Source organism: Triturus cristatus, chromosome 5_2, assembly GCF_964204655.1.
Source record: "Triturus cristatus chromosome 5_2, aTriCri1.1, whole genome shotgun sequence".
NCBI classification, from domain to species: Eukaryota; Metazoa; Chordata; class Amphibia; order Caudata; family Salamandridae; genus Triturus; species Triturus cristatus.
In genome coordinates, this window is record NC_140588.1 from 337205960 (window position 1) to 337220661 (window position 14702).

The following is a 14702-nucleotide window of genomic DNA, read 5'->3' on the forward strand; positions in this document are numbered from 1 at the left end:
TCCATAATCTCTTTTGGCATTGGTGCAACAGGAGTACATAGTGTAGATAGATGAGTAGTCTGATCCCTCGGGCTCTCAAGTGTTCCACCACCAGTTTTAGAACCTTGGTGAAGCATCATGGAGCGGATGATACACTGAAAGGGAGGGAGGTGTAAATTTAAAACCTGAGATAGCCATTAGAACTGTAGGAAAGGCCTGTGTGGAGGTAATATGGGAATTGTGAGATGAGCATCTTTCAGGTCTAGTCGCACCATCCAGTTGTTTGCCTGTAATAGATCTCTGAGAAGATGGATCCCCTCCATTTTGAAATGGTAGAAAATCAGCCACTCATTGAACTCTTTCAAATGTATTACTGGTCGTTGTCCCCCGTCCCTCTTCTTCACGAGGAAAAGGCTGCTGAGGAAACCACTGGGGTATGATTGGGTCTGAACAATCGCTCCCTTCAAAAGTTGCGAAAGCTCCGCATCCCCTAGGTCGGTTTGAGACTGGGGAAAAATAAGAGGGTGTGGCCTCTGAGGTTGAAATGGGGAACAGTAGAACTCTATTTGGAAACCCCTCACTGTCTGAATTACCCAAGCATCTGAAGTAAGAGCCTCAGAGGTTGTGAAAAACTGGGACAACCTGCCCCCAAGTTTCATCCCCGAAAGGGGTTGAATACTCTCCTTGAGATGACTAATAAGATGCGTGGCTCCTCCTCTGTGGTGGGGGGGTATTCTTGTTGGGTAAAAAGTTCCACAGCGGGACGAGTCCTGCCACTGGGCAGTCATAACCCTGATTCTCTGGAGAAGGCTTGGTGAATAACCTGGCTGGTCTAGCGCCCCCTACCACGACCGTCATTGGCAAAAACACTAGGTGTAAAAATCCTCTTAATCGATGTTTAAGGCGTATCCAGGGAATTGAAAGTGTTAACAAATTTTCCCTAACTCCCAGGTGAAGGGATCTCCAAAAAGGCTCCCTTGTGCAGTGGGCCCTGCTTCAGATGTCGCAGCTTCCCTAGTTTGGGGTCAATCTTTAATAGCAGCGATCTGCGCAATTCTCATTCCCCCCCAAAAATTATTGCTCGTTGAACCCATCTCGAAAAGGCTTCAGGAGAAATAAGGGTACCAGATGCCTTAGCATCTAAGGCCATATCTAGGATTTTGGACATGGGGTCTGTCACATCTAAAAGCTTATCCTGACATGAGCGCCAGAAAGGGTCTATCCCTTTTTTGGGATCTTTCACAAATTTGGCCAAAAAGGGGGCCATCCTGACGTCCATTTCGGGCGTTAGGTCGACCTTACCCTCCAGGGAGGGACGTGGGCACTCCAGGGAGGGACCCCGTCTTTGTCCAAAGGTTTCCGCAGACGGCTTGCCACATAGGTGGCTACCTTTGGAGCTGGAGCACACTCCACGGAATGCAGATGCAGTGAATCGTCCTGATCTAGCATGTCTGAGTCTGGGGCCGCAGGGGTGTTGCCTGATTTGGGATCCTCCTGCAAAGAGATGGGGTTATTGGGTGGGTTCCAGCGTCTGGTTGGCTCCCCATCACCCTCACTGACCGTAGCAGGAGGGGAATCATCCCTATCCAAGAGATCCTGAGGCAAGTGACAAAAGGATGGACCCCAGAAGTACTGGGAATGTGGGATTCCGGGAGGTGGGGGGTTGGGGGACTCCATGAAGGCCTTTTTGAAGCACGAAAAGCATCTAGGTCGACCCCTGGGTCGTTTGCTGGTTTACGCTCACTATAAAATAGTTTCTGAGGATGCCCTGGAGGTGTAGGGGCTGAGGGCTTGAGGATTCTTCCCTCGGAGTGAGCGGTTGAAGGCACTGTATTTGTATTTGGAGGATTTCTTCTCCAAGTGCCCCACAACTTGAGGGACTGCTTTTAATATGAAGGTGTCCAATATCTAGCAAACTTTATCAGCAGTAGGAAGATAGGTGATCTCTTCCTCCTCCATGTATTCATTGGAGTGCCCCCCCGCCCCCCAGTAGTCAGCAGAGTCTGCATTGTAAATATAACAGAGTACAGGCACAATCAAAATAATATAGATATAAATATATGGCAATATATTTACCAATACGGACAACAGTTATATCTGGTGGAAGGCCAGGCAGAATACCTTGGATAAACGAGGAAGCACCGCAAAGGAGACCAGGTTCTGGGACACACAAACCCCTGTATATAATTATAGCTAGGGTGAAGAAAAGGCCTGGGTTGTGTCACTGCAGGTGAGGTCTCATAACAGTAAAACTGCCAGTCTGGTCAAGAAAGAACAGCTCCTGAAGGGAGCGAGCGACCTGACGCAATTAACCTAGTGTAATTACAGGTTAACTGACACGCCGGCCGGCGGTGGGTAGGGCACGCTGAGCAGCTAGAATCTTCTTGGGCATGGCCCTCTAGCGGTTGGCTGACCACATCACGCCCATGAGCCCTGAGAGTGAAATTGGCCGCAGAGGATCGGTGAACGCTCCCGTGGCCGCGCTGTAACAAAGCAAGGTATTGGTTTACACAGCAAAATACAATACCATGCATGTATAACAAACCATTTCAAGTGCATATAACTGTATTAGCACAATTGCACAATCTCTACAGCCCATGAAACGTTAACGATGAAAGCATTTGGAGCAGCGAAGAAAGAGGGAGAAGGAACTTCCGCAGAGGAACTTAAAGGGCAATGCTGGCTGCAGATTGGATGGACTGTTTCCCTATGGTTCATGGGAACTGTAGTTTTTGACTGTTTTCTCAATGATGTTAATGGCTGCTGCTTAATAGAAGTGAAGAGAGTACAGCCTAATCCTTGCCCCTGGGTCCTGACATAGAATTCCTCTGCCCTGAATACATTTTTGTGCAAAGTAAATGCCCAGCAGCGACTACCCATAGATTCAAAGAGCTCGCAACATGTAACAAATTGAGCCCAAAATTAGTGTTTAACATCAATTTATGTGGATGATGAGATGGGAGAAGGGTCATGCGAAAGGTTACTTAGCCCCAGATTGTTGGGCTACTTCTCGACATGGGTCAAGCAAGGGATCTTCTGGGTACTACTAGAGCTTAGGATATCGCGGAGAGCTTCCCTGTAGGGTTGTAGTTCCTCTGTAGACCAAACGCAAAGCCAGTGAAGTATTGATCTTAACCTGGCCAACTCTGTAATGGCGAGGTCTAATCTAAGTGGAAATAAGGGGGTACCTCACCCCATGCATACTAGTGCCTTTAAAGTTGATCTCACCCACCCTAAGGAGGTAGTAAAACAGTGGCCCCAAAGCTTTGCTCCATAAGGCACACCAGTCCTGGCTTGGGCATTATAGATTTCTGTTGCTGTCGAGATTGGGTAGCAAATCTAAGAATGGCAGAAGCATGATGCTTAATCAAGAGGCTGCTCTTGGAGATCTGAGGTGCCCAGGACTTGGAGTCTGACAATTGGATCCTCAGATAGTTTAATTCATTTACTCTCTCGAACTACTCGCTGCCCAAAAGCATGGTTCCCCTGAAATAGCTTTGTTTTTGGGAGATCCTCAGCGTCGTTTTTACTCATTGATCTCTAGCCCAAGCAACTTGTATAACCGCTGGAACCTACTAACAAGGGTTTGTAGACTAGTACATGTTTTGAAAGGAGGAGGGAATCAACGGTGACTGAATGAGACAGTTCAGCAAAAAATCTATGCAGTTGTTGAACAAGTTAATATGCTCAGCCAAATTCTCACCCCGAAGATGGACACTCAGAGGGAGACCTTACAGCAGGGATGAAGAAACTCATAAAACCACTTTTAAAGACATTCTTTAAGGTCGAGGTCTCCTGGAACATAAAAATCCCTTGTCCATCTATGAATGATTCCCAGTCTATAGCCCCTAATTTCGATTGAATCCCTGCTACATTCCAACTAAGAATGTCAAAGTCAGTTAGTGTATATGTATATATATATATATATATATATATATATATATATATATATATATATATATATATATATATATATATATATATATATATATATATATATATATATATATATATATATATATATATATATATATATATATATATATATATATATATATATATATATATATATATATATATATATATATATATATATATATATATATATATATATATATATATATTTTAAGTTAGTTAGTTTACCCAATAAGGAGCCGGGAAGAGAGGCAGTAGTATGAACATCAGGGTTCTGAGCAACAGACAGGGCAGCAATAGTAGAAGGAGGTTTGAAAGAAGGTTTGGGAAGCTAGGCTTAGCCAGTGGAAGCGAAGATAAATTATGGGAGTGGCGTTAGATTTTGATACTTGTTTTGAAAATGCAAGGGGAGTTTCAAACAAACCGTAATGGGAGGAGATGTTAGGGGGAAACTCGTTCAAGACTGGGGTGAGTCAGTCATACTCTGAATTACTCACATTACTGAGTATGGAGAAATGAGGGGTGGTTGAACTACAGAGAGGGGCAGCCATAAGATATTAGTTGGATCTAAGGAGCTTTGGATTGAGAGGACGATAAAAATAACCCAGTGGGAGAAGCTTGATTAGACTATGACTTACAAGCGGGGGAAGCAAAAGACACACAATTGATGGACGGAATGTAGAACAAATCAAAACATTCACCCCAGTCAAGAGATCTGGGTTAAATCCATCATTCTTTTGCTCACCATGCCACCCCAGTTTAGACCTGGCCATATGCAAATCAGCCTTGACCCTGTGCCTCATGGGAACAGTCCAGCCCGAACTGCCAAGCCAGGTCCTCCCTGGACCGGAAACAAGCATCCTAGGACCGGTTTCGGGGTTTCACCCCTCTTCCGCCGGGATAGCTTGATTCCAGTGGCACAGTGAGCCCAGGACCCACGTCTGGGCATACCTGGTGCACTTAGGGCGAGAAAGCAAAAGACACACAATTGATGGACGGAATGCAGAACAAATCAAAACATTCACCCCCAGTCAAGAGATCTGGGTTAAATCCATCGTTCTTTTGCTCACCATGCCACCCCAGTTTAGACCTGGCCATATGCAAATCAGTCTTGACCATGTGCCTCATGGGAACAGTCCAACCGGTCCTAGGATGGAGGATCAATTGTGTGTCTTTTGCTTACAAGCGGGGGAATACACATTGAGAGGAGCCCAAGTGTAATGCTTATGTACCTGAAGTTAATAACTGTACAATCCCCCTCAACATTTTTTCATAGAGATGCCAATCAGCCCTCCTTTCAAACCATGTAAATGTTGTGCGCAACAGAGACCGGGTAATCTATGCCTGTGAAGTATTTTCCTTCATATGCTCTTCTACCAAACTGACAATTGCTTCCTCTTCACATACCACTAATGAACTTCCGTACCTTCCCATACTATTACTCCCGTACTGCACTTAGCTCATTTAATGCACCTAATTCCTGACCTGCAGAAGCACCACCTACTAGTACAATATTAGGATCGCATACTGCTCTGTCCAGTGCTAGAACTCACACATTTTCTAAAAACCGGTCTATTGACTGCATTCATGCATTTTCCCAGAACCAGCACACAGCCAAAGTTGGAACCTGTAAGTCTAGTTATGCTCCTTACTCATACCAGAAACTCACCCCGCTGTGCACACATCGTGTGTGGACATTACACACACACCTCATACAGAAACACACACTGCCAGTGTCCTTTAATCCTGCTGTGTTTGTGTATACGTATAGTGCTTTCCATACTTCTTGTGAGGACGAGAGCAGCTTGCTCTAGCTTTGTAGGGATCCACACATAGCTGTATTGATGCATCTTAGTTCCGACTTGCAGCAGAAGTTACTTGTGGGCGACCTGGGGTTTTAAAAGTCCTGGCAAAAAAAAATCATACCAGCCTCATGGCGAATCTCTTTCCCAACAGTGTTTGTGTATATATATCAGATATCTATTTATGTTTATTTATATTTATATAATGTACAAACATCCATCCATCCCAGTGGCAAGCGCCACTGGGTAGTTATAGTTGGGATCGTGTTTCCATAGAAAATGCCTTTTTTTGTGTTGCTAATAACTTTGGTGCTGTTTGCCAAATTTCCACAAAACTTTCCAATTGAGTGCTACTGTTGGACTAGTTTGCGAGTCATAACAAAAGGAAAAAAAGGACATAGCAGGGATACCCTACCCCCCTAGGCCATGTGGTGGGGTTCCAGAGAATCCCCCACTGGGGCCAAAAACACTTACAAAAAATAAGAGGCCTCTGTGACCCCCATACCCCGAGGACACCATTTTAATAAATGGGAGGCAGGCACACAGCCCACATCCCGGAGTCTAATGAGGCCCCAGGGACCCCATCCCCTGGGGCCGAGCAATTAATGAAGGGAGTGGGGTGTGCGGCTCCCTTCCCTGAGCCTATTAAGACTCCAGGGACCCCATCCCCCTGGGTTAACTCAGTGACTGTGTCCGTGGAAGCGCACCCCTTGAGACGGAGTATTTTCCTGGCCTGCACTAGAACAGGCAGGGAAACATATGTTTGCTCCTGTCTGGTGGGGGCATTTTTAAATCTCTTGCCAGTGGGAGCAAACATACCACGGGGGCTTTGGGCCTGTCCCGATAGCCCCCAACCTGCTCCTTGGTGGGTGCCCCGGGTGGACTCTGGGACACCCACCTATTATTTAAGGCAGGCCCACAGGATGGTATCCCAGGACCATAATAGGCTCAGGGCAGGGTTCCGCTGTAATATTACTTTATCCTTCGTGTTTTTAATGAAAAAAATAGATATATATACAGATACACAGAGATATATCTATATATAGATCCGCCAACCTGACCCAGTGACTTTAGAGTGCTTTACATGAGCACCAGATTACATTACACAATGTCAGATTATTTGTAAAGCAGATATTGGCCTATACATTTCCTCATTCAATAATGTGTAAAGCCTAGTTAGGGCCATAGCATAGTTCCCATTGCTGCCACATTTAGCGAGCCTAGTAAGCACTATGGCACACATTGTCATACCTGGTAAGCTTTCTTATTTTCCTTCCCACTTTGGCTCCACCCTTCTCTGCCACAACGTTGATGTATGTCGCTGTAGACTATACTCTCTTGGGACTATGGAGGGAAGCAGAGCCAGTTTGTACACAGTTCAAACCGGCTTTTCGCTCATCCAACCTCTCTTCCTAAACAACACCCTCACTGCCCACCTGCTAGTTTAGAGTGGTTAGTTTGCTGCTCAGTCTGGCCCTGCCCCAGTTATTCCAGTACTGAGCCACACACAGTGGTGCAGAAGCACCTTGTTTCTCTTCTGACAATGTTTGCTGCTATTTCAGACAAGACCCACAGTAGTTGAATGCTGGATGAGAGTCAATAAATAAAGCAGACCCCCAGCTTAGCAAAGAGGAACTGTTGAGCTAGTTATTTAATTTTGTTATCGACTTGTCACCTGGCAACCTTTGATCAGCTCTTTTCTTACTCTTACAGCACTCTCTCTTGTGTTGTGACCCAGTGCTTCCATTTTCCTTCTGTAACTGTAGCTCAACCATCTCTGGTCACCTCTAAGACAAAGCTTTTGGCACACAGCATCATCTGACCAGGAAGAATGCCAATTGCCTATATAAAAGCCTTACTCCAGTGCATTTGATTGCACCTTTCAATGTTCTAAAAGAAGCCAGGAATCCTTCCTCAAAGGCTCTCTTATGCCTTGAAGTGGAAGCTGTGCTGCATTGCATTTAAAAAGGAGCATCAGTCCCTAAACATACCAGGAAGAGTGCAACCATAATCTGACAAAGTCTGGTTTGCTGTTTTCTCATAAGTGGTCTTCTTTATGGTTAGTTGCCTCTACATCGGCCAGCAGACACTTCCAGATAAAGGCTATGGGTTCTTTTGAACTCATCTTACCTCTTTGCAAAGATTGTCAGATTTCCATTCCAACCAAACTATTGTTGTCCCATATTTTTCTCCATACCCATTCCAACAGAAAGATTACAACGTGAAGAGAGGAGGACAGCTATAGTGCTATAAAATCAGTTTTGGCAACAGTTAAACGCCTTGAGCCCATTCCACACAAACTAAAGCAGCTATTGTTGCTCTCCTTCAAATGTCCCAGTTGATCAAATTTGCAGAGCAATCACATGGAGTTGCTTCAGCACATTTACCAGTAACTATTGTATGCACTCTGGCTGCACTCAATATGGTCTGAGGACTGGTGGCCTCATAGTTTAGGTGTGATGCGCAACTCCGAAGGTAGTGGTGAGGAACCTGGAAATCATGGTGGATGAGAGAGAACCTTTCTATGAAGGAACGTGCAAACTACATCACTGGCTCATGTTTTAGAAGTATGCACCCTCCAAGAAAAATATTAGAGTGGATGCCACTCCAATCAAGAAAATCCCTAGTCCAGTCCATTATAATTAGTCGCCTGAACTATGGGAATGCGCTAATGGCTTCTATGAATGAAGGACTGTTCACGTTCACAAAACATTAAGTGGTCCAAAATACAGCGGCACCGTTAGTCTGTCACCTTCCACATTAGTCTTCCTCAGAACCCATTCTCAGAAGCCTCCACGGGCTGCCCATAAAAAAGCAATCCCGGTTTAAACTTCTTCGTTTGGTCCACAAATCCTTCTATGGGAATGGACCACAATTTCTACAGATAAACTCAAATGGTATGCCCCCACTAGAAGTCTTTGGTCTAGCGGGAAACTTTTTTACATCCTCGCCACATCCGTACCAGTAGACATGAGGGCAGATCCTTCTTGTACCTAGCTCCTCCATACTGGAACCAGCTTCCAATACATCTTTGTGTCAGCACTGACTAGACTGTTTAAAAAAAATCTCTTAAAACATGGTTGTTTTAGCCTAGCAATTCAGTTTACAATTTCGAAGACCCTAATCTGTAGCTTCCAACCTGTGAAATATGTAGTCGTGCCCAGAGACCCCGTCAGGGGGATTTGTTGTGCTCCATAAGTAACAATAACATAACAGACACAGAAGTGGATCGGCCATTGATGTACTGCCTCTTCACTTGGTATCTAATCACCTTTTTCAACTCACTATTGTGTCCCCAGTTCTCCTGGCTGTCCAGTCAGAATGTGCTGTGAATAAATGTGCTGTTTTATTGTAATTTAAGGAAGAAGCATGATTGTGAAAGCAAGGTTACTTACTCTTGATGCTAGTTGATTTACTGCCAAGCGTGCACTGTGGCAAAATCAGGGCAATGGATATGCAGATGGTTGTTAAGATCCTTTAATTTTTAATTTGCAGAATTGCTAGCACTGCTTTGAGGTGGGTGCACATGTTTTGTGTAGTGTGTCCACTGTTTTCCTAAGCTCTGAGGAACGTACATGTTAAGAATAATACTGTAAAATAGCCAAGATTTTCCATTCTGAACACTAGCTTGTCTGACTTTACAATGAGAAAAAGGCTTATTCTTGTCACTTAAGAACAAAGCATATGTTGTGTACGTACTTATGGTCCATGTGAATGAACTGTATGTGCTGTAATTCTACCTTTTCAATTCTTCTAGAGTTCGACAGTTCATAGAAATGGTGAATGGCACCGACAGCGAAGTGAGATGTCTAGGAGGCCGCAGTCCTAAATCTCAAGATAGTTACCCGGGCAGTCCTCGGCCCTTCAATAGTCCCAGTATGAGCCCAAGCCACGGGATAAATATCCACTGTCTAGCAACCAGCAAGGGAAGCAACACCCACTTTCCTGGTATGATCTCAATAAAAAGAATCTGCATGTAGTAATTATTTTTTCTTCTTCTTCTTTAGATAGGAGATGGATGTATGACTAACCTGGGGAATGGGAGCGGAGTATAGAGTATACTGTGTAGTAGAGAAATGCCGCAAAGTTTATACATAGCCAATTAAAATGTTATATTTGCAATGTTAAGGTGATGGATGGATATGTTTCTATCCTAAAAGGGTGCTTTTTTTTCAAAAGGTGGCAAAGAGAAATATAGAGGAATTGTTTTACTCTTAATCTTATTTCAGTTATTTACATTATTCATTTTTCATGTGCGACTATCCCTCGATACACATATTTCAAACTACTGTTCTCCTCTGACAGATTCCTGAAAACTTTTGAAACTGGGCCCATTCCGCCACTCTGGCATTTTCCTGGTGGGCTGCGGGCTTGGGGGCTACTTTCAGAGTAGATTGAGATGTCATGTCCTAGACATCCAAGCCCCTATGTCCTCATTTTACTGGCAGCCTCATCTTGTGCAGAGCTGCTTTTCAATTTTTTTCTCCAGGACTGATGTTTCTCTCCAGTCCGGCCCGGCTTTGAAAAAAGTTGGAAAATAATCACACCTCAGTTTATTTCCCAGTATTAGTAGAACCTTAAACATTTGCTTCTACTCATAGTTATTTGCCTTAGCCATTATGTCCTCAGTTCCATATTTATGAGTATGCACTTACAAGACAACCATTGTGCTGGGTGCAGGCGCCTCTCTCATCAAAGTTGCAAATATGGGGCGCATCATGCATTTTCTCCTGGGTCAGGTTGCACTTGCAGTGGTATGTACGGCTTCCTATGTTGCAGTCAGGTACTCCCAATTAAGCGGTTTGCATGGCCGTTGGCCGACTTGTTTCACTGTCCTGTGTGGCTTCCTCCGTGATGTCACAATAATTTTTCTGCTTCGCTGAATGTTTTTAACAGAAGTCTTTTTCTTATTATCCATTAATGCAGGGCCAGCTTTTGGCATGGGTGAGCTGGGTCCAGGCTCAGGACGCCACTCTTTAGAGGGGTGAAAGCATGGTCTGCATACAGGTCCTGCAAACAGCAACACCACCTACCTTGGCTCCAATTATTTGGTTTAAAGTGCTTTTAATGGTTAACATGCTGCAGTTGATGTTTTTTAGCACCCCATTAGCCCCCTTTTCTTGGCCTTCCATCGACCTCTCAACTCCTGCCACCACACATCAACACCCCCTCCCCAACAAACAACTTGGAACCAATCTGACAGACCTAAGTTGTGGGTGACTCGGGTGACCTTGGGAGGTGCGGAGATGTGTGTTCAGAGCAGAGGTCGAAGTGGGCGTGATCTGAAGGTCACAACTTGACCATACTTTTTTAATTTGACCAAAACAGTTCCCACTACTTAGTTAAAAGGCAACCAAATTCAGACATTTGAGATGCCTCAGCTGAAATGGAAGGGTTGAGAGTTTTCAGTGCTGTGGATCTGAGGAAGGGACAGACAGCTAAACAAGAAACAAGCCTTTTAGCCAGGGTGTCTGCAGCCTGAAAGAAATTTAAATGTGCCTTTTATGGTAAGTGTAAAGGTTGCTTGGAAGCCGGGATTGGCTTTAATTGATTTTGTCACTTGAAGAGTATTCTTTGAGAGGTAGTCAAAGGTGACCTGTTGAGCTGTGGAGTGTGTGCTTTATATGGACAGTCATAGGAAACGGTTGCACTAGGTGGAGTCTGCCTGTTACTTAGATCCATATTTTGGAAGCACTTTTTAAATGTTTTTTTTTTTAACCTTAAACCTAAATCTTTTTGTGCACTTTGTGGCAGCCTATCTTATACTCTGTGTAATACAAGTTTTAAAAAAAATGGCGTGCATTTTCACAGTGCTGGTAAAAACACATAAATCCCTATTCTCCACTGCACCAACCACAATTCATTATGTGGTTCTCTGTTTACACGTACATATATCCGCAGTGATTGCATTAACCAATAGAGGTTTCACTACGTACAATATTGGATCTCTAATTGAATAGTTTTAACTTGCATTTATCTTTCATTTAAGGTGTGTTATTTTACATGGTGTTACTTGAAGGTGAAAGACCAACACAATAGTTACTGAAGATTTTGTTCTTTTTAACCATGCCTTTCATCCCGCCCCCACGTTCACTGACCACACCCCCATTGGAATTAGGATCACATTTCACATACTGTTTTAAAAGCACTTTGAGTGGTAGTTCAGAGCAAGTCGCTGCCTTGATGTAGCCAGCTAGAAACTAGCCTGTGAAAAGGGCTGCTTATTTTATTCACCAGCCCTAGCTAGGGTAGCACATTTCTGTCTGCCCAGGCGCTATTGGAGCAAGGGCCGGCTCTGCATTAGTGCATGCTCTTATTCCAACCCAGTTACTTCCTCAGCACGGCACATGAAAGGCGAGAAGGTTTCACCCCCCCTCTTCTGACTCATTCCCATGTGGATTTTCAGTCGTGTCATGGTCTGCATGCACAAATCAGCTGAGTAGACTTTAGAACCATCACTAGCATACTTAGTTACATTTACACAAGGCCACCTTAATCACAACAGGCATGTTTCTGGTCCTTCCACTGTCCTTTCTTTTATTTTTCCACCTGTTTTTTAAAATGTTACATTTAAACAGTAAAAGGTTGACAAGATGCATACATATTCATACGGCATTTATTTAGTGGTGTTTGTCAGGCTATTCTTTGGGTGCCTCTGTTGAGCCAACACTCACACCATCAACCATATAATACATGCCTGAGATGATCTGGCCACTCCATCGATCCCTTCAGCTCTAGTTGGGTCTGGGCATTTTGCCCATCTCTGTTTATTGTTCGTCTCATGATGCACAGGGGCATCGTCGTGCCCTGGCCATAAAATTCTTTGTAATTTTCATATATTCTGAAATGTGAGGACAGCCTCTGTTCTTGTATACCGCTTTCTCAGCTTCTATATGTACATCCATCTCCAACTTTTTCTTTGTAGGCAACATGTGTGCCCCTCCATAGATGGAGTATGCTTTAAGCGGCCACTAGGCCAAACAAACAAAATAGCAACTTCTTCCTGGGGAGGGCTATGTCCCCAGGAACACCCAGCAACACAAACTGGGGATTATGTAGACTTCACTCAGCTCTTGTACAATCCTGGACCAATATGTTTGGATTTTGGGGTATTCCCACATTGTGTGATAGAAGGAGCCTTCTGTATCAATACATCACAGACACATAGGAGTCTGGACTTTCCCCATTTCGAATAACTTGGCCGTGTCCAAGTACACTCTGCAGAACTTTATAATGTAGTAGATGAAGCCTCACCCTAATAGCCACTTTGCAGAGTAGCATCAAGGCACTTTCACCAGTCACATCTTCAGTGACACCCACATCTCTTTATTTCCACCTCTGTCTAAGGGTTGTGGACTACCAGGCTTCAATACCATTCCCAAGGCAGATGCATATCTGCCCCCATTCCCCTACCACCCCCTCTCTTACCACCAGTAATTTCAGTCTGACCAGTGGCTACAGCCAGATTGCCTTAACAAGTTCTAAGAAGGGTGGGATTCTTGACCCCAGGAGGCCTCTACCAGTGCCCTTCTATTTGAAGAATACTCCTGACACCTCTCAAAGCCTTGTTAACTACATGTATTAAGCCTGGACAAGTTCTGTGTGGCTTACTTGGATGGCGTTACTGTTTTCTGCAGTTCATGGACAGATCGCATTAGGCATCTAGAACTGGTGCTTATTAGGGCACAGAGGGCAAAACTCCAGGCAGCTGTGGCTGGTACATTTTAGAGTTTTTTAAAATGCGTTTTTCTTATCCATAACTTGACTTTAAGTGTACTTTTTTAGTGAATTGTTTTAATGATATACTGCTGTCCTCTCACATGTAACTCGCTCTGTTCAGATCTTGGGACTTTTGTGCCCAGACATCTTAGGTCATTAACTGACTAACTTTAGAAACATTTACTTCTCTTGATGCTGTATTGTATTAGTAATGGGCACTTTTCACGCCCATTGCAAGGCCTGAAACACTTATAAAAACTCCACAGTGTTAGATTCTGATGAATACTTCTAACTGTAGATTCCTTGCCTTGTGTATTTGCCCCAGGCGCCAGACTGGATCCTTAAAGCTCAAAATTCCTCCTGTGCGCCCGCAGATGGTGCTCTGTGACTCTGCCTTGACGCCATTCCACTCCTAAAGTGAGAAACAGAGCTGCAATCAGAAATCAGTTCCTTTCTTTCTGGGCCTTCAGACGCAGATCCAGAGCTCCGCTCCTCCTTTCTTTACTAGTCGCAGAGAATTTTCCTCAGAAAAATCTTCCAGTGTGCAAGGGACCCCCAAAAACTGCTGAATTCAAACTTGTAGGGACTGTCCCAAACATGTCTGTGACAGATCCCCATGAGAGGTTCCTCTGATGGTTAAGTTCTTCACTCGACCCCATGGCCTGCTACGACTGCGCTCAGTTGAACCCAAAGGCCATCTGTGAGCATGACGCAAAGTTCAACATGGTGAAACACCTGAAGTCTCTGTGCCAGTGTTGCTCCAGGGTAAAGGCGAAGACCCGCATCTGATGTTGTTCCCAAGGCAGAATTTCCTTGTGGTCGAAGTCTTCATGTTAGTCAAAGAAAAAACACAAGACTAAACGGGACTCTCGATCTTCAGAGGTGTGAGGGTGTCACCGTGCATCCAGTTCTCACTCCTATTCCACCAAGAAGCCGATTTCATCTCTGGTCCCCATGCACCTAGAGTTTCCAGGTTAATTGGCGACGTTGTAGCAGGTAGAGGCCTTTCGTGACACCATGCTATGTTCCTTTGGAACACTTCTGGCTCCGTCGGGCGCAAATTCATGCCCCAAGGATCTCCTGCGACTCTCACTTCAGTTACCTCCGGTTGGTTCCCTGTCATGCCATCTGAGCCTCTTCAGCCCTTTTTCAGGTTGCATGTGGGACTGGTGCTGAAATCTGGGCTGTCTCCTGAAACATCGACGCAGACACCAAAGCCACTGGTGCTGGAGTAAAACCCCAAGATCTTGATGTGCCGCTGCACTTGCTGGCCCCCTATGACTTGGA

The 14702-nt window shown here is 44.5% G+C and overlaps 1 protein-coding gene across 3 annotated transcripts in view; it reads left to right on the plus strand.

The window, feature by feature from the left end:
- Positions 1 to 14702, plus strand: part of RANBP9 (RAN binding protein 9) — a 635256-nt gene that overhangs the window by 559167 nt on the left and 61387 nt on the right. For all 3 annotated transcript variants that reach the window (XM_085607104.1, XM_085607103.1, XM_085607102.1), the window contains one exon: positions 9454 to 9644. In XM_085607104.1, the coding sequence (XP_085463230.1) occupies positions 9454 to 9644 (191 nt within the window). The remainder of the gene's footprint in view (positions 1 to 9453; positions 9645 to 14702) is intronic.